Here is a 24,041-nt window from a genome sequence, read left to right on the forward strand (position 1 = left end):
CTTTAGCGTTTAGCACGCACTAGTCGGTTAGCGCACTTTAGTAAAAGAGGGGGCTAATCTATTCATACCAAATATGTCATCCTTACTAGGATCACTTCGGTGATAAAAAGCTTGCCCTTCTTATAGGCTCAAACAAAAAATCGGCAACATCAAAGAAATCAAAATGGTGACATTCCAAACCTCAGCGCTGCAATAACACTATTGGTAGCCACACTTGAAAAGGATCCGCAGAACGCCACCTAAGCAGTATAGCTCAATGTGGCAGCACTCCTCATTGATCCTTATGCTAATGTGTGACCCCCACAATTTATTCTATATTATCATAATGTTATGCTTTGTGTCATTTTCTAATATTTTTAAAATAGCCTTTTAACTTAGCTTTTAATAGCTGTTGCTGCACCAGCCCCACCAACGCGTTTCAATCCTTCATCAGGTTTGGGGATAATGCTGGAGCCAGCCTACAAAAAAGTTATAAACTTAGCCTTTATTTTTTTTTACATGTGTCCCAAATGGTCTGTTAGACAGCGGTAGGACGCCTACTGCTACCTACAATTGAGACGCCGTTTTGAGAATCAGGCCCCAAAGGTCGGTTAAAAGTGTGCCACAGCAATATTTGAGAAGGCTAAGTTTATAACTTTTTGTAGGCTGGTTCCGGCATTATCCCTGACCCTGACGAAGGATGGAAATGTGTCGGCGGGGCTGGTGCAGATGTAACTATTAAAAGCTAAAAGGCTATTTTAAAAAATATTAGAAAATGACACAAAGAACAATATTATGTAATATAGAATAAATTGTGGGGTCACACATTAGCATAAGGATCAACGAGGAGTGCTGCCACACTGGGGGTTCCTTTTATAAAGGTGCACTAGCGTTTTTAGCGCATGCACCAGATAAGTGCGTGCTGTAGCGTGCGTTACCCGAAAAACTACCGCCTGCTCAAGAGGAGGCGGTAGCAGCTAGTGTGCGTGGCATTTTAGCGCGCGCTATTCCACGTGTTAAGGCCCTAACGCAACTTTGTAAAAGGAGCCCTGAGCTATACTGCTTGGGTGGCGTTCTGAGGATACTTTTCAAGTGTGGCTACCAATAGCAGCACTGAGGTTTGGAATGCCACCATTTTTTACTTCTTATAGGCTAACATCCTGTTGGGAGCATGGACAACACATAGGGCTCCTTTTACTAAAGTGTGCTAGCGGTTTTAGCACACGCTACAATGCCGTGCGCGCTAAGCGCTTCCACAGAGCTTGCGTTAGTATTTTTCATTCAGGGGTCCTTTTGTCAAGCTGCGGTAGGGGTTTAACATGAGTAATACCGCGCGTTAAAACGCCTGCTGCGCTAGCCGCTAATGCCTGCATTGAGCAGGCGTTAGCTTTTTAGCCGGCCGTGGGGGTTAGTGCGTGATGAAATGTCCGAAGCGCTAACCCCGCTAGCGTGGCTTGATAAAAGGACCCCTTAGTGTGTGGTTAGTGTGTGCTAACCTTTAGCGCACACTAAAAACACTAGCGCACCTTAGTAAAAGGAGTCCATAGTGTCAATCCTTCTGGCAGGTTATGCTTTCTTAGAAGTCAGTATAGGGGAAGTAAGCTGCGTTAAGTTTTTTTTAATCGCCGGCTGCTGTGGTAAAAGCTCTGATGCTCATAGAAATTATTTTACTGCAGCGGTCAGCTATAAAAAAATATCCTAACGTGGCTTGATAAAAGGGGGCCAAAGTATTAAGCTAAAGTATACAGTATATATGAATAAATTTTGGTAATGGCAAAAGTCACTGCTGTATGTATCTATTCAGCTCTAACACTTCTATAGATATAGCACTAAATATATGTGATAGGTTTAAATACCACAGTCAGCTGTAACAACAACAACAAAAATCTGGCTACGGATATTCAACATTGACCCATTTGAGCTGCATAATTTTTGCTAGCTAATTTCAAGGATAAACTACACATAAAGGTTTTCCTTTTTATGCGATCCACTATCACGTTCCGTTGCAAACTAACAAGAACACAGGAAACCTTTTTTTCTACAATAAGGATTTTCTTGGAAGATCAGATTCGTATGTTGTCCTTTACATGTTATCTTATGTAAAAGGGTACTGTGTAAACTTATTGAAAGATTGTTAAAGGATACTTTTCGTAGAATTAAAGAACATTGATAAAAAAAATAAACCAGAAATTGATCTTTATTCTTATTACGTATTCATGAACGTGCATTTTATACATCAATTTTACCATTGAGATGGATGCCAAAAGCAGGACTCATAAGATATTTGGGGAAAAAAAAGTTTTTATAAAATTTTAAGCAGTTAAGGTAAAATATTGTTTTGCCAAGAGAATGAGGTAGAACTAGATAAACAACATGTTTGACATACTTGGGTCTGAGAGAATGGAATCAGTTTTCGGCAAAAATTGATCACAACGCACTCCTTGGTAGCCTTCTTTGCACCTGGATGAAGAGGAGAGATGATAAAAAGCATAAACATGTGTTAATGAAAGGCTACTTTCAATATGACAGTCAGCAGAAAGAATTAACATAAGAACATAAGCCTTGACATACTAGGACAGACCGGGGGCCTGATTCTGGAAATAGCACTTGCTGCAGTAAATGCCTGAAAATGGGTGCCTACTGCATGTCAATCACTGGTATGTGCTATATTCAGAATCACGTCATAGACACTTCTCTAGGCGTGAATCAGATACCTACATTGTAGGCATTGTTCGTATGCATTGTTTGTTTGTTTGTTTTTAACATGTGTCCCGATTGGTCTGTTAGACGACGGTAAGGACGCCCACCGCTGCCTACAATTGAGATGGTTTTGAGAATCAGGCCCCAAAGGTCTGTCAAGCCCAATATCTATTTCCAATAGTGATCATCCAGATCACAAATATTTGGCAATATATCAAAAGAGAAAAACAATTTTTTTTGCTGATTATTCTAGCAAACAAGCAGTGGATTTTCCCTAGTCTGTCTTAATAATGGCTTATGAAATATTTTCTTAGGAAATTATCCAAAGTATTTTTGAAAAAAGAAAATAAGAGAGTCACCTCTAAACCATTTTCACTCCATTCAGTATTTTTATAGACTTTTACCATATTGTCCCTCAGCTGTCTTCTCCAAACTGAAAATAATAATAATAGTAATTTATTTCTTATATACCGCTATACCAGAAGTTTGAAGCGGTTTACAACAAAAGTACATGCAGTCAATTTAAAATACAAACTGAAGAGAAGTTTACAATCTTAAGTGTAATAAAGTCTATAAAAATACATATTTTAAAATCAAAAGTTAAGATAATAACATAGTTTAAATGAAACAGTGGTAATTAAGGAAGGGCCACTGATAAAATTGTAGTAAATTAAAGCCGTAGAAATTGAAGTAAGTTATGGCCATAGACATGATTTAGGATTGAAACTTGTCAAACAGATGTGTCTTCAATTGTTTTCTGAAATCAGCATAAGAGGCAGCTTCAACTATGAGTTTACCAAACCATATATTCAATTTGGCTGCCTGGAATGTTACAGTTCTATCAAGAAACTTATTATATTGGCATGATTTCAGGGAGGGATAGTTAAAGTTTTTCTACGAGTGCTTGTGTTGGAACAGTTCAGGAGGAACTTGGAGGCGAGGTAGACTGGTAACATCCCAAAGTCTGTCTTATTCTTGGCAAAGAATTATTAAATTAAATTATTGAAAGAGCATTCAAGTATAAAGAATATTAACTGAGAAGAAGAAAGTTAATCACTACAGGGTATATAGAAAATAAACGGGATTGATGATAGCTCAATTTATCATTTATAGGCTTTGAAGTATATCTCGGGCCTTTTAAGTGTGAGCACTTGAGATACCCGTTTTCTCTTTAAATACCTGTATATGTTGTGAGTATTGACTTGTGCAACAGCGCTTTGTTTGGAAGGTGATAGTGTTTATAACTAATACAGGCAAATTTAAAAATAATTCTAGATTCCACAGACAACCAGTGGAGTTTTTGGTAATATGTTCCCATTTTTTTAAACCAAAGATCAAATGAACTGCGGTATTCTGGATTAGTCTTAATTTTTTAAGAATTTTTTTATAAGCTCCCAAGTAAATAATATTACAGTAATCCAAAGTACTCAGTATAGATGTTTGCACCAGTAAACGGAAAGATAATTCATCAAATAATTTTTTGACGGTGCGAAGCTTCCATAAGATCGATATACTTTTCTTAAACAGTAGGTCTGTATGTTTTTCCAACGTGAGGTGCTTGTCAAGAGTTACGCCTATTTAAGAGTTACGCTGCTATTTAATATCTTCATTAATGATCTAGAAACAGGGACGAAGTGTGAGATAATAAAATTTGCAGACGACACCAAACTATTTAATGGAGCTCGTACTAAAGAGGACTGTGAAGAACTGCAAAGGGACTTGAACAAACTAGGAGAATGGGCGACGAGATGGCAGATGAAGTTCAACATTGAGAAATGTAAAGTATTACATGTAGGAAGCAGAAATCCGAGGTACAACTATACGATGGGAGGGATATTATTGAATAAGAGTACCCAGGAAAGGGACTTGGGGGTAATTGTGGATATGACAATGAAGCCGACGGCACAGTGCGCAGCGGCCGCTAAGAGAGCGAATAGAATGCTAGGTGTAATCAAGAAGGGTATTACAGCCAGAACAAAATAAATTATCCTGCCATTGTATCGGGCGATGGTGCGCCTGCATTTGGAGTACTGCGTACAATATTGGTCGCCGTACCTTAAGAAGGATATGCCATTACTCGAGAGGGTTCAGAGGAGAGCGACACGTCTGATAAAAGGTATGGAAAACCTGTCATACGCTGAGAGACTGGAGAAACTGGGTCTCTTTTCCCTGGAGAAGAGGAGACTTAGAGGGGATATGATAGAGACTTACAAGATCATGAAGGGCATAGAGAGAGTAGAGAGGGACAGATTCTTCAAATTTTCAAAAAATAAAAGAACAAGAGGGCACTCGGAAAAGTTGATAGGGGACAGATTTAAAACAAATGCTAGGAAGTTCTTTTTTACCTAAAGTGTGGTGGACACCTGGAATGCGCTTCCAGAGGACGTAATAGGGCAGAGTACGGTACTGGGGTTTAAGAAAGGATTGGACAATTTCCTACTGGAAAAGGGGATAGAGGGGTATAGATAGAGGATTACTGCACAGGACCTGGACCTGTTGGGCCGCTGCGTGAGCGGGCTGCTGGACACGATGGACCTCAGGTCTGACCCAGCAGAGGCATTGCTTATGTTCTTATGTTCTTAATATTTTTATAGTAGGTTCAAGCCCTAGCCTCTAAACTTTCCTCAAAGGGAAGAAGCCCTGTACCATTTATCATTTCCAAAGCCCTTCTTTACACTTTTTCTAATTCTGCATCAACACTTTGAACACAATCCCCCCAATATTCAGGCGGACTTCACCAGTAATGGCTACTGGATGACAAAGTTCTGTTTGGCCAGCTTTCCATCGATATTCATCTGAAGATAGCTGGCTATCTCCTGCTGAATATCAGGCTTACCAGCTAGCCCGGTGACCGGCTATGTCACACAACATAGCCAGTCACCACCAATTTTCATTGGCTGGTCAGCTAAGGCACAAAGACCCACCTAAAAGACAAGTTTATCATTGGTTGTTTTGTCTTAGCTGACCAGCCAATCAAAATCAACTTGGCTGGCTTAGCATGAGGTGCCAATCTTTGCCCTGGATATTCAAACCGGGGCCCAGAGGAAGTATCTAGGCTGCCTCCCACGTGCTGAATATAGGGCCCTTTGGTTCCATCTTGAAAGCTCTTCTACATCAGTCACATATATGTCTGTACAAGTTTAAAAATGACAGAATATTGTGTGTGTCATAGTATTTTAGGGGACCTTTTGGTAAGTTTATTTGCACTTTTCATGCTTTAAAAGCAAAAAATTACATGCAGTAAGTGCAAAAGCTATGCAGAACTTCCTGGGGGCCATGCCCAGCATGTCCTCTGTAGTTATTACACAGAACTGTTCTTTGCTAAATGTTAAGAGAGGTCATTGAGTGAAACTGTGCTAAATGCACAAGTGACAGAGCACAGTAAATACTGTGCACTAATTGCAGCGTGCAGTCCATGCCCATTCTCTGCCCCAAACCCACCCAGTACCTGCTCCCTAACATAGCATGAAATAAATGAGCACTTTAGCACACTGTCATATTACAGCAGTAATAGTTACTGTGCTTATGCAGCAAAAGCACAGACTAATTTGCATATTAACTGCTTAATACACTGAAGTATATTTCTAAACATTTTCTGAGCTAGATGGAGCAGATCAAAATGGATGATTATTATGAATATGATCCCACAAGCTTCATGAAGGAGAGAGACAGAAACAGCCACACACAAAAACAAATGAATGTTGGCAACCCCTCCAAAATGAAATATGGCCTGTGTAATAGTATTCTGTAATATATTAATGTTTACCTTAAGTTACTCATTTGGCAGCTTTCAGGACAAAATAGAAGTGTCTAGTTTTTAGCACTGCTATAGATTGTACTTCTGTGAAATAAATTGCAGTGATATATAAATGGGAACATATTTCTGTATTGCCACAAAACTTTAATGTGATTTGAAGAATATTTTAACTGTATCCTGACCCTTCAGGTATGACTGATTGTTTTCCCATATTATGCCTACTATAGAAACAGAATAAATTGAAATTGTTTTTTTTTACCATATTTTGGCCTACATAGCTGCTATCTTTATGGCAGCTATGTCCTAAAGTATATTAATGTTTTACAGTTAACACATTATGTTGCATTGGGGAAAACTTATAAGAACATAAGAATCACTTTTGCTGAGTCAGACCATAGCTCCATCGTGCCCAGCAGCCCGCTCCCGCGGCGGCCCTCCAGGTCAAAGACCTGTTAGTGATCTTATACATACAACATTTTGCCCTGTATAGTATCCCTCTAACCATACCCCTCAATTCCCTTTTCCTTTAGGAATTTGTCCAGTCCCTTTTTGAATTCCAAAATCGTACTCTGCTCTACCACCTCCTCTGGAAGCGCGTTCCAGGTGTCCACCACCCTCTGGGTGAAGAACTTCCTAGCATTTGTTCTGAATCTGTCTCCCTTCAATTTCCTTGAGTGCCCTCTTGTTATTGCTACCCCCGCAAGTCTGAAGAATCTGTCTCTCTCTACCTTGTCTATACCCTTCAAGATCTTGTAAGTTTCTATCATGTCCCCTCTAAGTCTCCGCTTTTCCAAGGAAAAAAGCTTCAGCCTCTCTGCATATGAAAGGTTTTCCATACCTTTTATCATTTTTGTTGCCCTTCTTTGTACCCTCTCGAGTATTGCCATATCCTTCTTGAGGTATGGCGACCAGTATTGAGCGCAGTACTCCAGGTGCAGGCGCACCATCGCCCGATACAGCGGCAGGATAACTTCTTTGGTTCTGACAGTGATACCTTTTTTGATAATGCCCAACATTCTGTTTGCCTTCTTGGAGGCCGCTGCACATTGTGCCGCCGGCTTCATTGTTTTATCCACCACGACCCCCAAGTCCTTTTCAAGGTTGCCTTCCCCCAATACCTTCTCCCCCATCATGTAACTACTAGGATGTTTTCAGTACTTTGGGGGTAGTACCTATGCAGCAAATGCAGAGCCAGATTTACTATTACATGTTCGCTGCATGGAAGAAAATGAGAAATACAATTTTCTATACCAAGAGAGATCTCACTTTAATTCTTATTTTGTAATGGTGATCCTTCCAGGACCAAACAAAAATACATACTTTGTACTGTTTTTGAATGTACAGTACTTCAATAGCCTTCAGGTTTGCAGGTGACATACATTAGAGAATGTACCTGCAGTTAACGAAAGTCACAAGAGAATGCCGGCAAACAAGAGTCAGCAAAGTGGAATGGATGAATTGGAAGGTCAAAGGTGTATTGATTACACAAAGTCAAGAAATACATTTTTTTTAATATGATTATACAGTCTTATGCGCTCAACAACAGCTTGTTGATGTCTCCAATTTAAAAAAAAAAAAATAAAATGACCTGTAAATGGTATGGCAGTGGGATGGACTTCAAATGATGATAGGAAACACAGGACCCAACACTGTCCATGTTTGGACTTGAATAAGTGCCTTCATCAGGGGGTCCATTGCTACATATAAATATAGGGCTCCTTTTCATAATAGCACACGCTAAACTGCCGTCCGTACTTGATGCTAACGCCAGCATTGAGCTGGCGTTAGTTCTAGCCACGTAGTGCGGGTTTAGCGTGTGCTAAAAAGTTGCGTGTGCTACAACTGTTAACACGGCTTTGTAAAAGGAGCCCATAATGTAAATATACATACATATATATATTTATATACTTGTAAATATACACAAAAGTGCTTTAATAAAAGTGATGAAGAGAACACAAAGACGAACCCCCTCTTTTATAAAACTGCGATAGCAGTTTCTAGCATTGGGAGCCGCGCTGAATGGCTTGTGCTTCTCCTGATGCTCATAGGAACTCAATGAGCATCGGGAGCAGTATGGGCCATTCAGCGCAGCTCCCCGCGCTAGAAACTGCTATCACAGTTTCATAAAAGAGGGGGTTCGTCTTTGTGTTCTCTTCATCACTTTTATAAAAGCACTTTTGTGTATATTTACAAGTATATAAATATATATACTTGTAATACAAGTATATAAATTTTAAAAGGAGGCTTTAGTGTTTCATTATAAAATCTGTTGGATGTTTGTTCAACAAAGTTGTGGTCAAGTTTTAGTCCACATTAAATAAGTTGTCAATGATATAATTAATAATATTGTGAGTGAATATAAAAGTATTGTGAGTGTCAATCTAATGAATATATTTAAAATAGCTTTATCATTTCAAACTTTTAATTCTAAATTTTACTGAAGTTTAAGTTAGAGACATATGGAGAACTCAAAATGAATATGAAGCCACTGAAAAAATTATTTGGGTTGATAGTCAAAGCCAGTTACATAGTCATTGGTGTTTTGATTATGTATGTTTGCTATGGTACCCGCTTAGGCTTTAAGCAGAATATAAGTTTTTAAAATAAATAATACTGGATTTTACTAAACCGCAGAAGAGGTAAATGCTCCGACGTTCATAAGAACTGAATGAGCATCGGAGGATTTACATCGCCGGCCCGCAGTAAGAAGCTCTTCCTCAGTTTAGTAAAAGGAGCCCTAAATAAATAAAATAAAAATTAAACATGTAACTGGTTTATTTCTGAATTTTCTACCCCTATATAGAGAGCTTCAGACTGGAAATCCATATAAAGAGCCCATATTAGAAAAAGACAGAGGGAAGCAGGCTTCTGAATTATCTATTGAGGAACTATATTCAAAAAGAGGGGACAGAATCCACAAACTAATATACTATACTCACCAAATATTCGCCGGGGTTCCGTTCCAGGAACCCCCGTGAATCTTGAAAAACCACGAATACGGTTTTTCATGGGGGAGACTGCTTTGACACGCTCCCCATACTTTTTTTTTAGTCCGTTGGGTCCAGCGCTGTTGGTCGTTTGGCGATCCACTTGCGCGCTGCTAGCAGGATGCCGCCAGATGCAAAGGTGATCTACTCTCCAGTAGAGCACAGTTGTCACGAGCCACTATCGCCGCCTGATGTAATTTTAAAATGCCCGCTCTTCTCAGGCTGTTCATTCTTCCTTTAACTGCCACCATGACTCTGCTTGCTCTGCTCTCCAGGACTGAAGGCTGCAGCCGAAGTGAAGCAGGTACAAAGGCCACTTATTTAAAGCTTCCGCCGCTCTTCCCTCCACCTATCCCCGACTAGCCCCTTTCTCTACAGTCCTGCCCTGATCCACCGGAGTTGGTTTTAAAAGTACTGCTCTCTCCTGCCTCTCTCGATGCCCTCTCCTTGTCGGTGGTTTGCGGTCGGAAAATACTGCGAATGACCGAGAACGTGAACTGCCGACCGCGAACGACCAGGGGAACACTGTATTACTATGCACACCTAATGTGAAAACAATGTGACCGCAGTCATCTTATTACCTAATAATGCATCACTTCAATGATAGAAACATAGAAACATAGAAAGATGACGGCAGAAAAGGGCTATAGCCCATCAAGTCTGCCCACTCTACTGACCCACCCCATTAAGTCTGAGTACTAATGACCTAGTTCCTTAACTCGACCCTCGTAAGGATCCTACTAGGGCATCCCATTTATTCTTAAAGTCAATAACGCTGGTGGCCTTGATACTTCATATGGAGCAAAAAAAGTCTTCAGTGAAAGGGACAGACTGCAATATTCATGACTATGTAGTACTGCTAGCCCATATCCATATTCAGTCATAGGTCATCGTACAATCTGTCCCATTCACTGAGGTCTTTTTTTCCTCCTGAAGCTATTTAGGTGCCATATTCATCTGTTATATTGATAAAGTGGCTTGCAGATTAATCTGCGGGCTTATAACGCTGGATGAGCTAGCGAAGATTGAGTTGGGGGGGAAAAAGGGTTAATTAATATTAGCAGGAAGTTAGGAGAATAGGTAGTGGGTTGTTAGGCAAGTTAGGAAAAGGGAGGAGTATGGAAGTAAGAGATGCAAGGATAGGGTAGAGAGAGAAAGTGTGGATTGGCTGAGGAAGGGGCTCTGGGATTGGAGGGTTTTTTGTGAGGAGAATTGGCGGGCAAGGGAGAATTAAAGTGGGAGGGAGTGTAGGAAGGTTAGAGTTGTGAGGGAAATTTGTGTCCACGACGAGGTTTATAAAAAAAAAAAAAAAAAAAAAGGATACCATAATAACCAGTTTAAAGTGGGAACTATTAGTGATTTAGGTGGAGTGGGGGGGTGTAGTTTGGGGAGAGTTGGTGGGAGCTGGGTTTTACCTTATTTGTGTTTAGCTGCAGCGTTCGGGTCGGGGCCTTCTTCGGCGTCGGGTAGAGCTCAGAGGTGCTTTGGCTCCAGCAGCGCTGTTTTTTCAGCGTCTCGGGCGTGGCCTGTCTTCGGCGGCGTGCTGAGCCGCTTTGCGCTTCTGCTGCACTGTGCAGCGTGTCGGGAAAGGCCTTTATTCGGCGGCGGCTAGAGCCGCTTTGCGCTCCTGCAGCGCTGTTCAGCGTGTCGGGCGGTGCCTCTCTTCGGCGACGTGCTGGGCTGCTTTGCGCTCCTGCGGCGCTGTTCTGCAGGTCGGGCGGGGCCTTTTTTCGGCGGCATGTACGAGCCGCTTTGCGTGCCGCTGGGATTTTGCTGCCTCCTGGACTGTGGGGCAGTGTCAGCGGGAGCCTTGTGAAGCAGCTCAGGTAAGCGGGTAGGTTTGTGGGGGTCCCTGGATCCCGTTGTGTTAAGTTTTCAGTGACTGTGGCAAGAATTTGGTTTTTCTGCTGGGGGGGGGAACGGGTGTGTGGGAGCCTGGTTGGGGGTGTGAGCTCACAAGGGGTGAGGGTTGGGCTTCTGGTGGGGATTATTGGTGGGTTTTAAGTTTTGGGTATTGGTTGGGTTTGTTGACAAATGGCACCAGCTAACACGTCTAGTGGTTTCAGGAGAGGGAGGGGCTCTGGGGCTCGGAGGGGCCGTGCTGTGGTTAGGACTCGAGAGGTTGGTCCGGTAGCTGCGTCCCAGCCTGTTTGTGCTGCGTCCAGGGGTTTGCGACGTGGACTGGGTGCTGCTGGTTGTCGTGGGGCAGTCTCACGTCAGCGTGTGGGCCCAGAGTCTGCGGCTGGTCGGGCACGTCGGCGTCCTTCTGCAGTTGCTGTTCCTGACCCTTTACCTGGACCTTCCGGCATTGCTCCGGCAGCTATTTCGGGTGAGTCTTTGGGGGTTTTGTCTGATTTGTTAATGGGAAATGGTGGGGTACTGGGTGGGGGTCTTGAATCTTCTGGGTCCGGTCGGGTGGTTTCGAGTGGTCGGAAGTGAGTTAGTAAGAGGTTGCGTGACCGCAACTTTTTAAAAAATTTGCGACATGTGGTCCGGCGTTTGGATAGAGAGAAGAGGCAGAGGCGAGAGGTTCTGGGGGACCTGATGGCAGCTTGGCAGTCCTCGGATTCTTATGATTCTTCAGAGCCTTCTTCTGTTTCTTCTTCTTCTGAGGATGAGTGTGTGTCTGGTATGGACAGGCAGTCTCGGCCGGTCGGTCAGGCTCTAGTGGCCGGATCAGTGCCGAGTACCTCTGGAGTTGCTGCAGTAGGTGTGACTCGTAATGGTCATACCATGTGTGAGATTGCGCCGCTTGATTGTGGTATTTCTAAAAAATTGCGGCACAAAATTTTGCGAGGGAAATTTGTGGACGTGTTTAGTTTGTTAGAAAAGGAACATGATAAGAGTGATAAGAAAAAAGAGGAGGGTAAGGCTGAAGGCTATCGTAAGAGGTCTCGTGTGCTGCGTACTATCATGAACTGGTTGTTAGGATTTAATATTTATGCGGCGGTAGTTGGTGCGGCTCGGCCTGTTTTGTATGCGGGTTTGTTACGATATGCTGATATGATATTGAGGGCATATCGGACGTATGGAGGCTGGTCGTGGTTAAATTACGATGAGCAGTTTCATAAAAGTTTGGCAGCAGATAAATCTTGGGCATGGGGTTATAGGGATGTGGATTTATGGCTGGGGGAGATGACACAAGCCAGGTCTTGGTCCTTTCGTCCCACCAGTTCCTTTGGGTCTGGGTTTTCTGGGGGAGCGGCTACAAGTGGAGTTTCTGCTCCCGCAGTACAGCGTTACTCCTCGGGGTTTCTGGGCAGGGGAGGAGGTACGGGACAGTCGGCTGCTCGAGGAGGACCCAGTACCTTTTGTTTCCAGTTCAATGCTGGGAGATGTGAGAGGGCATCCTGTAAATACCGCCATCTTTGCAGTCAATGTGCTGGTTCCCACCCAGCCTTTCGGTGTGTCAGTAGTGGTGGGGGAGGCCGGGGTGCGGGAATGCGGCCTGCAGGATCCGTCCCGGAGAGCATACATGGCTAAAGCCCCTTCGCCTATTAATTTGGAAGTGTTGGATGTATGGATACAGATTTATCCGGTGGAGGATGCTGCACAATTGTTGTGGGAAGGTTTTCACTTGGGTTTTGTTATTCCTTTTGCTGGCCCCCCCCTTTCACATATGTGTCATAATGCGTCTTCGGTACAGTTGCAGGTGGAGGTGGTACGGGATAAATTGAAAAAGGAGTTGGATTTGGGTCGGGTTGCTGGTCCTTTTTCGGTCCCTCCCTTACCTGATTTTGTGGTGTCTCCTTTGGGGGTGATACCAAAGAAGGAGTTTGGAAAGTATAGGCTGATTCATAATTTGTCTTTTCCCCCGGGGTACAGAGTTAATTCGTTTATTGATCCTTTGTTTTGTTCTGTGCAGTATACTTCTTTTGATGTCGCAGTGTCCATGCTGCGCAGTTTGGGTCCGGGGGCCTTATTTGCGAAAGCTGATATAGAGTCTGCATTTCGTTTACTTCCTGTGCATCCTGATTCCTTTCATTTGTTAGGTTTTCAATTCCAGGATGGTTATTATTTTGACAAGTGCATGCCGATGGGGTGCTCTGTGTCCTGTTCTTATTTTGAAGCCTTTTCCTCTTTTCTGCATTGGGTCACTGAGCAGGTGTCCGGTTGTGGCTGTATTGTTCATTATTTGGATGACTTTTTGTTCGGGGGTCCTGTGGGTTCTCCTCAGTGTGCGGAGATGGTGGCAGCGTTTGAGGCAGTGACTAAGAGTTTTGGTGTGCCTTTGGCGTCAGATAAATCTGAAGGGCCGGCTACATCCTTAGTTTTTCTGGGTGTGGAACTTGATTCTGTTCGGATGGAATCTCGGCTGCCTGTGGCTAAGGTGCAGGCTTTGTGTCTGGCTATTGGGGAGGCTTTAGGGAAATCTAAGTTGACTTTGCAAGAGATTCAGTCTTTGGTGGGTCACTTTAATTTTGCGTCTCGCGTGATTCCAATGGGTCGGGTTTTCTCTCGCCGTTTGGCCATTCTTTCCAGAGGTCTTCTTAAAAAGCATTTTCGGGTGCGGCTGACGGCAGGTGTTAAGGCTGATCTTCGGCTATGGTATCAGTTTTTACAGAGCTTTAATGGTGTTTGTGTGTGGCAGCAAGAAGTGGTCTCCTCAGTAGATTTACGCCTGTTCACTGATGCGGCTGCAAGTTTTGGTTTCGGTGCCTATTTCGGAGGAGCTTGGTGCGCTCACCCTTGGCCAGTCTGGTGGCATGAGCGGGGGTGGGGTGCTAACATTGCTTTTTTGGAATTATTTCCTGTTTGGGTAGCAACTATGATTTGGGGTGACCGTTTGCAGCATAGGAAGGTGATGCTTTTCTCGGATAATATAGCGGTGGTGCAGGCTGTTAATGCACAATCTGCTCATTGTCCGTTGTTGGTGGACTTACTGCGTTTGATTGTGTTACGATGTTTGCAATTGAATATTACTCTGACTGCTCAGCATGTTCCAGGCTTGTTTAATGAGATTGCCGATGCATTATCTCGTTTTCAGTGGGCTCGTTTTCGGGCTTTGGCCCCCATGGCGGACCTGGAACCTACTGTGATGCCGGGGGAGCTCTGGAGCAGAGTGCTGGATTCTTAACGGAGCTGCTGCGGAATAGTCTGGCTGTAAATACTTGGAAGTCCTATCGTGCTGGCTGGCGCCATTTTCTGTTTTTTCTGGCGGATCCAGTTTCTCGTGGTAGTTTGCCTTTTTCAGTGCCCTTAATGGTGCAGTTTTTAGTTTTTGCCCGGCAGCAGGAGTGGTCGGTAGGTATTGTGCGCTCTTCCTTAGCGAGCGTGGCATTTCTGTCCCAATTATTGGGTTATACTAATCCTTGTGCTGCGTTTTTGGTGAGGAAGTTATTTCAAGGCTTTCAGCGTTCCAGCAGTGCTCAGGGTTTGAGGCCTTTGCGTTTGCCTCTTTCTCCGGCAGTGTTGTTGCAGTTTTGGGATGCTTTGCCTAATGTTTGTACTGATGCCTTTGAAGTGTGTCTGTTCAAAGTGGCATTTAGTGTTGCCTTTTTTGCAGCTATGAGGATTAGTGAGCTCGTTGCCCCTGCCGCTTCTGCTGCTGGGGAGACTGGATTGTTGGTCTCCGATGTGGTTTTGCAAGACCGTTGTTTGCGTTTGCGCATTCGTAAATCCAAAACTGACCAACGGGGTGCTGGAATTTGGGTAGAGTTACGGGCATTGGGGGCTGGGGTGGTGTGTCCTGTTATTTGTGCTAGAATGTATGAGGCGGTGCGACCTGTTGGGGGCTTATTTTGGCTCATGCATGCCAATGGTGCACCGTTAACGCGTTATCAGTTTGGTGCTGTTTTCAAATTGTGTTTAATAGCGGTTGGTTGTTGGTTGGTTGGTTGGTTGGTTGCGGTTTGGAACACATTCTTTTAGAATTGGGGCGGCGTCTTATGCTGCACGGCGTGGAGCTTCTGCATCTTTGTTGTGCAGGATTGGGCGATGGCGTTCGGCTTGTTATCAGCGCTATGTGCGCCCTATACCAGACAGTGTGCATGCTTAATCTGTTTTTTGCTTCAGTTTTTCCTACAGATGCCTTGCTGCCTGATAATTGTGTTTGGTTCTGTGGCCATTCATATGTCTTTTGGGCACAGCGCCGAGCTAAGGAGTCTCGTTGGGGACCGAACCTTGGACTGGTGCATTTGGGAGTCCGCATCAGATGGCTCGGCTTGAGAGGCATGCTGTGGGAACAGTTTCTTCCGACTTTGCTACAAGCTCAACGTTTTTCTTCACCTCAAGTGATTGTTTTCCATGTTGGGGGTAATGATTTATGTTATACTAGAGGAGTGGACCTTATCCGGAGAATGAAGCAAGATTTGTTGTCTGCCTCATTTTATTTTCCAGGCACTCGTTTTGTCTGGTCTTGCATCATTCCCCGGTTGGTCTGGCGGGATGCTCGTAAGGTGGAAGGTATTGAGCGTCTACGGAAACGTGTTAATTCTGAAGTTTCCAGATTTTTGGGTATGATGGGTGGTTTAGTTCTGTGCCATGATTTGCTCACTGTTGACTGCCCTGGGTTGTATAGGGCAGATGGGGTGCATTTGTCAGATATTGGGCTTGATATTTTTTTGAGTGCAGTGCAGGATTTGTTGGAGGCTTGTTATGCGGGCCCCCGGGGCCGCAGCTTTTGTGGGGGGGGGGGGGGGTGCGGTGACTAGCTAAGCTGTCTCCGCACGTGGCGGAAAATTTCTATGTTGGGGAAACAATTTTGGATCAGTGTAGCTATGCAACAGATTGGGTGATTAAATTTTGTTAACTGCTCATGTGCGATACCGCCATGGGTGGCGGCTGGACTCTGCGCCACCGCGTGTCTTGCCGAAAGGGAAGTGGGGAATGGGGGTGAATTTTGGAAGAGGAGCTAGTTCGCCACCGAGTAGCTCCAGAATTTTGAGAATAAGCTACACTGTATTGGAAAGTTCTAAGTTTTTGTTAAAGTCTGATTTTATGACAATAAAGCTGCGGCCCATTTTTTGCCACTTTATATGTGTTGTGTATTTTATGATCAATCTGAGCGAGATGCGAATTCCAGTGTTAAGTGGCTTGCAGATTAATCTGCGGGCTTATAACGCTGGATGAGCTAGCGAAGATTGGGTTGGGGGGAAAAAGGGTTAATTAATATTAGCAGGAAGTTAGGAGAATAGGTAGTGGGTTGTTAGGCAAGTTAGGAAAAGGGAGGAGTATGGAAGTAAGAGATGCAAGGATAGGGTAGAGAGAGAAAGTGTGGATTGGCTGAGGAAGGGGCTCTGGGATTGGAGGGTTTTTTGTGAGGAGAATTGGCGGGCAAGGGAGAATTAAAGTGAGAGGGAGTGTAGGAAGGTTAGAGTTGTGAGGGAAATTTGTCCCGCCCTTCCCTTCCCTCTTTATGGGTCCTATCTGGGTGGTTTGGTGTTTTTTGGCGGGTGGGGAGGGGAGGGTTGGTTTGTCGCAGTTTTGTTGGCGGAAAATTTCTATGTTGGGGAAACAATTTTGGATCAGTGTAGCTATGCAACAGATTGGGTGATTAAATTTTGTTAACTGCTCATGTGCGATACCGCCATGGGTGGCGGCTGGACTCTGCGCCACCGCGTGTCTTGCCGAAAGGGAAGTGGGGAATGGGGGTGAATTTTGGAAGAGGAGCTAGTTCGCCACCGAGTAGCTCCAGAATTTTGAGAATAAGCTACACTGTATTGGAAAGTTCTAAGTTTTTGTTAAAGTCTGATTTTATGACAATAAAGCTGCGGCCCATTTTTTGCCACTTTATATGTGTTGTGTATTTTATGATCAATCTGAGCGAGATGCGAATTCCAGTGTTATTTGTATACTTCTCTCAGATTCAATATAGGTTGCCCAAAGTTGGATGCACAAATTTGAACACGGATCACGTGTTTGAATTAAATAAGTGATTTTAAAGTGCTTTTATTATATGTTTAACTTATACCTTCATATATTTTCCACTTATCTGAACAGCACGGCGTAATGGAAAACTTTAATAGCCGTCTGCAGTATTCAAAATGCATCGCGAGGAACATATACTGAAACCAGGGCTGCCTTTTTTTTTTGTATTGCAGATATTAAGCTATGGAATGCATTGGTGGGACAGTTACAGCTGTGTTACGGTTAATATTATGAGCCCCATAGAATTTGAGTAATAGGGAGAAAATGTTATCAGTTTGCATTCACATGGTAATGGCTGGTTGAGTGTAGAATAAAGCCACAGTATTTGTGTGTTATCCTTTGGGCACTGGTTTACTTAGACTCTAATGCCATAGATCTCCCCCAAGACCAATAGTGCTTATCTGGGACAAGAAGACATTCAGCAACATCCTTTCTTCACCGCCACCATCTTGGAAAAGATGTTGCTTGATCCAAACGGGTGCACTGGGAAATTCCACTAAGAGTTACCGTAGTCTTCAAATAAGGGTATGTCTCACCTGTTGAAAGCACTACTTTATTCGACAGACTGCACTTAGCAATATGTCCTGATACCCAGAACTCAATTGTCACAAATGGGCCAGGTTTTTAGAATATCCCTAATGAATATACATGAAGGAGCAAATTCTGTAAAGGACGTATAAAAGTTAGGCGTCGTTTAGACGTTCAGCAACGCAACGCAGAGCGTGATTCTATTAAGCATAGATGCACAAAAAAGAATTGCATTTAGTGGCGCTCAGCGAATTTAAGCATGTCTATACAGTTAGGCGTGCTTTATAGAATTGCCTTTTAGGCATTGTATAGACGTCTTCACAATGTCTATAACATTTTAGCATAATGTTTTAGCATAATGTTTTAGCATGATGTCATAATGTTTTAGCATTATGACATCATTATACCGGCAATTTTATGCAGTTTTTTTACATTAAAATTGTATGCTGTAAAATAATACGCAGCAGGCAGCCTAATTTTACAGAAGCACTACTATTTCATTTCAATTATTTATATTTGGCTACTTTATCATATTTCCCTTCTGTCCTGGTGGGCTCAAGGGGACTAAGTAACTTGCCCAAGGTCACAAGGAGCAATGAGGGGTTTGAACCCACAACCTCAGGGTACTGAGGCTATAGCTCTAACCACTGCACCACACATACTCAGATAATAAACCACATATCAATTCAAAAGCCAATCTTATATCCTCTTGATTCATAAGCAGTCATCTCTCTAGGATAAATATCAAACATGTACCTTCAACAATTGTCTAGTTTCTCTTTTGGCCTCTGTGTTCCTCAATCAAAGCATATGAAAACAAAATATATATTATGTACTAAACCTTTATTTTTTTGGCATAATAATGGAAAATGAAGTTTAATGCATTACTCAAGCAAAGCACATGATAAATGTATTGCATACTAAACCACATTCCCAAAGTTTAAGAAAATAAGAAGAGAAACCCTACTCACAATGGCTGTGGCCCAGAGCAAGTAGAAATGTTTGATGCACAATCTTGACATTATTGTGATGGGAAAGGTGATGAATTTTGTCACCATGTAATTCTTTATTTTGAACCCTCTGTCCCTTGGTTTATAATCCACTGTGCTAACCTCTAAGTTCCTTCTCAAACTTGCCAATTGCTTTGCTAAGAATGCCCAAACCTGAAGCTATCTTAGATTCTTGTTCGAGAGGTATCCTCTTTTAATTTCATTTTCAGTGCAGAGAGAGAGGGGGTGGCAAACACTTGGAGCTTAAGGAGGTGTCATGCCTTAATGGCTCCAGTGGTTAGCTCTCAGTCAGAGGACCTTTCTGCACCCTGGATATGATTGAACAGATCTTTTCAGGCTTGGATGTTTCTTCTTGTTCAGTAATCACTGTTGAATGTCCTGATTTGATACCTTTCCTAGTCCTATTCAAAATATTCCCACAACACAACTCTGTAGTGTTAGACGTCCTTTTTATGTCTTTGCAAAATCACTATTCAGACACTTCAAGCACATAGACATCCATTTGGGTATTTTGAGACATCCATATGCTTAGAAAATAAGCCCCAAAGCATTGTTTTGTCTTTTCCAGGCTCCTGTCCTCAGTAACCTCACTTTCTCCTTAAGCTGTCTAGATAATTGTCTCCTATTTTTTGAGAACATAAGCACTGAGGAACTAAGATTGCTATTTCAATTTGTTCCAAAAGAGATGGGGCGAGAAGGTGACTAAGAGGGTTTGACTTTTAGGAAAGTTGTCTGCCATTCTAAATGAAAGATCCAGAGCACAGCAGTAAAGCTCTAAGAAGGAAAAAAAAAACCTGCCAGAAATGTTCATCTAGTGTGCATTCATTCATCTGACCTTCTTGTTCACAGGACAGAAGTTTAGATCATGTGTATTCTGACAGAATAGAAGGTATTCATATTCCGTCAATATGAGATTTTGATTGCATTTTTTATTATGTCTGAAGAGGCAGAATAGTTTCTAATCTCCCTACTTTAATATCTATCCCTTTCTTATTAAAATGTATCATTGCATTTAAATATAACAATATTATCAGCCCGTGGCAAGCTAATGCCAGATTATTGCTAGTGGAAACCATGTAATACCTCGACCTAACAGCTATAAAAAGTATGGATTTTTTTTTTTTTTTTCAGATATTACAATGAATGTACCCAGCGATATCCTGTTTTATTTTGGCAGTTTAATTTTATGTTATTCAGATACGTATCTTCTCAGATCTTTTGGTCGCAAACTCTCAAACTACATTTTCAGAAGTAGATATATGACACTATATAATGTTAACCACCATAACAACAGCCTGACAAACATAAAGAAAAATACTGGTATGAAATCAGAGATAATTCCCTGTTCTTTAACTAAGCGGTCTTTTTACTTTACACATTGGAGTGTGTTTGCTACTACCACACAAATGTGATAACTGCTTTTGCATTATTTTTACAATTTCTGTGCACTAATTTTCACATTAAAAGTGTGTGTATGTGTTAGGAAGCAGGTGAGGACTGACCACTGGAATAATAGGGCAGTGCCTGAGGGCATACAGCAGTAGAGATCCATTCTACCCTAGCTTCCATCTAGTTTAATCACTTTTGATTGGTGATTAGGGCCCAGGGCCCAAAGCAATGTCAGACTGCACCTGTTAGGGAGTTTAAGTAGGTACAGTAACAATTTGGCAATTGGTGCATATCCACTTAGTGCCTTCTAAAGAGGGTCAGAATTCCTTGTGCTAATGGGGATTTTAATGCTGGGCACATCTTCTAATAGGTGCCACATTAAATTTGCACTAACTGCATTTTAATTTCTTGCATTAAGGTACAGCAACTGCAAAACTTAGCATGCTTTAGTAACGGAAGAATTAATTAAGCAGCAACCCCTCCTTGAACTGACCTCCAATCCCCAATCCCCCCATATAAAGCCTCCCAAACTTGCCAGTGGCTACCTTCAATTTTCATGGGTGTGGCTAATGCCAGAATTATCCTTAGGTGGCTTAAAATACCTATGGAGGTGCGATTCACATCATAAATAGGGACTGGAAATGTGGGCCAAAAAACCCTGGCCTACATTTCCAGTACCTACCTTTGCCGGAGGTGAGATTCTGTACCCGTCACCATCCCGTGATTGAAATGCAATTACCAATCGCTTTTAAGGTGGCCACCAACAATGGCGCCTGTTATAAAATCCAGGCCTGAATCCTTAGATGTACTGCCATTTAGGCCAGTTTTCTTGGCATAAATGAGTGCATCTACTGTAAGTTAGATGCCTACTGGTACCTAAGTCAAACCACATCCAAAATCCACCCCGATTCTACCCCAAATCCATCCTTACCCATACTTACTTGCTGGCAGGTGCCTCATTGTAGATGCCTACTTTGAGTGGTAGGCGCCTACTAGCTAATTATTTTTTAATAGTATTGTAATGATTAGAAAAATCTTGTTTCCCTTAAATTTACAAGTTCAATTATGGGGTCGGAGGGAGGGTATTTTTAGTGTTACATGTTGTATAAGTATTGATTATATGATAGATAAGGGTGGGGAGGGGGGAGATAAGAGAATATTATATGTATCATTGTTGATTATTAAGTGATATATTTATGGTTATTTGTATGGATATGTTATCACACTTATTATAAGCTTAAAAATGAATAAAGATTTAAAAAAAAAAATAGTTTTTTTAAATTATTACAATAGCATTTTCAATTAGAGCCAATTAAGAAAATTAATTTAGGTGCCTAGATCAGCTAGGCACAGTTATCTAGGCACCTAACTTTAGGTATCTTTTATTGAATTGGGGCCTAAATGGCCATTAATAGGAAATGTGGCCATTTTACAGCCATGCTAAAAGAGACTCGGCAAATAGTAAACCCCCGCACAAATAATAGCGCTCATTATGGGAGACTTCAACTATCCCGGGATAGACTGGAGTCTTGGAAACTCAAAATGCGCTAGGGAGACCAGATTCCTGGAGGCTATACAGGACTGCTTCATGGATCAGCTTGTCAGAGAACCGACGAGAGGAAATGCCACTCTGGATCTAAACCTTAATGGGCTAAAAGGACCTGCAAAAGAAGTGGAAGTAGTGGGACCGTTGGGAAACAGCGATCACAATATGATCAAGTTCAAAGTTGAAGTAGGAATACCGAAGGGAAAGAGACAGCGACAACTTTTAACTTCACGAAAGGAAACTATGAAGCGATGAGGGTATTGGTAAGGAAGAAACTTAGGAACAGCACAAAGAAATGGCAGACTGTAGAGCAAACCTGGTCTTTATTCAAGGACACGGTAAGTGAGGCACAAAATTGGTATATCCTGATTCAGAAAAGGGTGTAAAAAAAAAAGCCAAAAAAAACCCTGGCATGTATAACTAAAGAAGTGAAGAAAGCGATAGGTGATAAGAATTCATTCAAGAAATGGAAAAAGGGCAAAACTGAGGAGAACTGGAAAGAACACAGGAAGTATCAAAAAGAATGTCACCTTGTGATTAGAAAAGCAAAAAGAGAATATGAAGAGAGGCTAGCCAGGGAAGCACAAAATTTCAAACCGTTCTTCAGATATGTTAAAGAGAAACAACCGGCTAGGGAGGAGGTGGGACTGCTGGATGACGGAGATAGGAAGGGAGTGGTGAAGGAGGAAAAAGAAGTGGAGGAAAGACTAAGCATGTTCTTTTCGTCAGTATTTACAAAAGAAGACACATCCAACATACCAGAACCTGAACAAATCTTCAAAGAAGACCAAGCAGAAAAATTAACATCCATTGAAGTAAGCCTTGAGGATGTACACAGGCAGATAGAAAAATTAAAAACTGACAAATCATCGGGCCCAGATGGAATCCACCCTAGGGTATTGAAAGAACTAAAGGAGGAAACAGCAGAACTACTACAGCAGGTTTGTAATCTATCCCTGAAAACAGGCTTGATCCCGGAGGATTGGAAGATAGCCAATGTTATGCCCATCTTCAAAAAGGGATCGAGAGGTGACCCAGGGAACTACAGATTGCTAAGTCTGACCTCGGTTCCGGGGAAAATGGTGGAAGCGCTGATAAAAGATAACATCGAGGAGCATCTGTAGAGGCATAAACTTATGATAACAAGTCAACATGGCTTCTGCAAGGGAAGATCATGCCTGAAGTATTTATTATACATCTTTGAAGGAAATAACAAACGGATGGACAAAGGGGACCCCATAGACATTGTATACTTAAACTTCCAAAAAGCCTTTGACAAGGTACCCATGTACGCCTACTTCAGAAACTGAAGAACCATGGGGTAGAAGGAGACATACACAGATGGATCAGGAATTGGTTGGTGGGCAGGAAGCAGATGGTAGGAGTGTAGGACCACTACTCGGACTGGAGGAGGGTCACAAGTGGTGTTCCGCAGGGGTCGGTGCTTGGACCGTTGCTATTCAATGTATTTATAAACGATCTATAAACAGGGACGAAGAGCGAAGTAATAAAATTCACAGATGACACCAAGCTATTTAATGGGGCTAGGTCTAAAGAGGACTGCGAAGATTTACAAAGGGACCTGAACAAACTAGGGGAGTGGGCGACGAGATGGCAGATGAAGTTCAATGTAAAGAAATGTAAAGTCTTACACGTAGGAAACAGAAACCCGAGGTATAGCTACATGATGGGAGGGCTGTTATTGAGTGAGAGTACCCAAGAAAGGGACTTGGGGGTAATAGTGGACATGACAATGAAGCCATCAGCACAATGTGCAGCGGCCGTTAAGAAAGCGAATAGAATGCTGGGAATAATCAAGAAGGGTATTTCAAGCAGAATGAAAGAAGTTATCCTGCCGTTGTATCGGGCAATAGTGTGCCCCCATCTGGAGTACTGCGTCCAATATTGGTCGTCGTACCTAAAGAAGGATATGGTGATACTCGAGAGGGTTCAGAAGAGAGCGACACGTTTGATAAAAGGTATAGAAAACCTTTCATACGCTGAAAGATTAGAAAGACTGGGGCTATTTTCGCTGGAGAAGCGGAAACTTAGAAGGGATATAATAGAGACTTACAAGATCACGAAGGGCATAGAGAAAGTGGAGAGGGACAGATTCTTCAAACTTTCAACAACTACAAGAATGAGAGGGCATTCGGAAAAATTAAAAGGGGATAGATTTAGAACCAATGCTAGGAAGTTCTTCTTCACCCAACGGGTGGTGGACACCTGGAATGCGCTTCCAGAGGGCTTGATAGGACAGGGTACGGTATTGGAGT

The 24,041-nt window shown here is 42.5% G+C and overlaps 1 protein-coding gene across 2 annotated transcripts in view; it reads right to left on the bottom strand.

Moving 5' to 3' along the window:
- The window catches only part of NRG3 (neuregulin 3), a 1,387,275-nt gene that overhangs the window by 398,624 nt on the left and 964,610 nt on the right, over nt 1-24,041 (bottom strand). For both annotated transcript variants that reach the window (XR_004539297.1, XM_033943012.1), the window contains exon 3: nt 2,366-2,439. Coding sequence is in view for 1 of the 2 variants with exons in the window: in XM_033943012.1 (XP_033798903.1) it covers nt 2,366-2,439 (74 nt within the window). In the remaining variant the exon portion in view is untranslated. The remainder of the gene's footprint in view (nt 1-2,365; nt 2,440-24,041) is intronic.

The sequence above is a fragment of the Geotrypetes seraphini genome, chromosome 4 (genome assembly GCF_902459505.1).
Source record: "Geotrypetes seraphini chromosome 4, aGeoSer1.1, whole genome shotgun sequence".
NCBI lineage: Eukaryota > Metazoa > Chordata > Amphibia > Gymnophiona > Dermophiidae > Geotrypetes > Geotrypetes seraphini.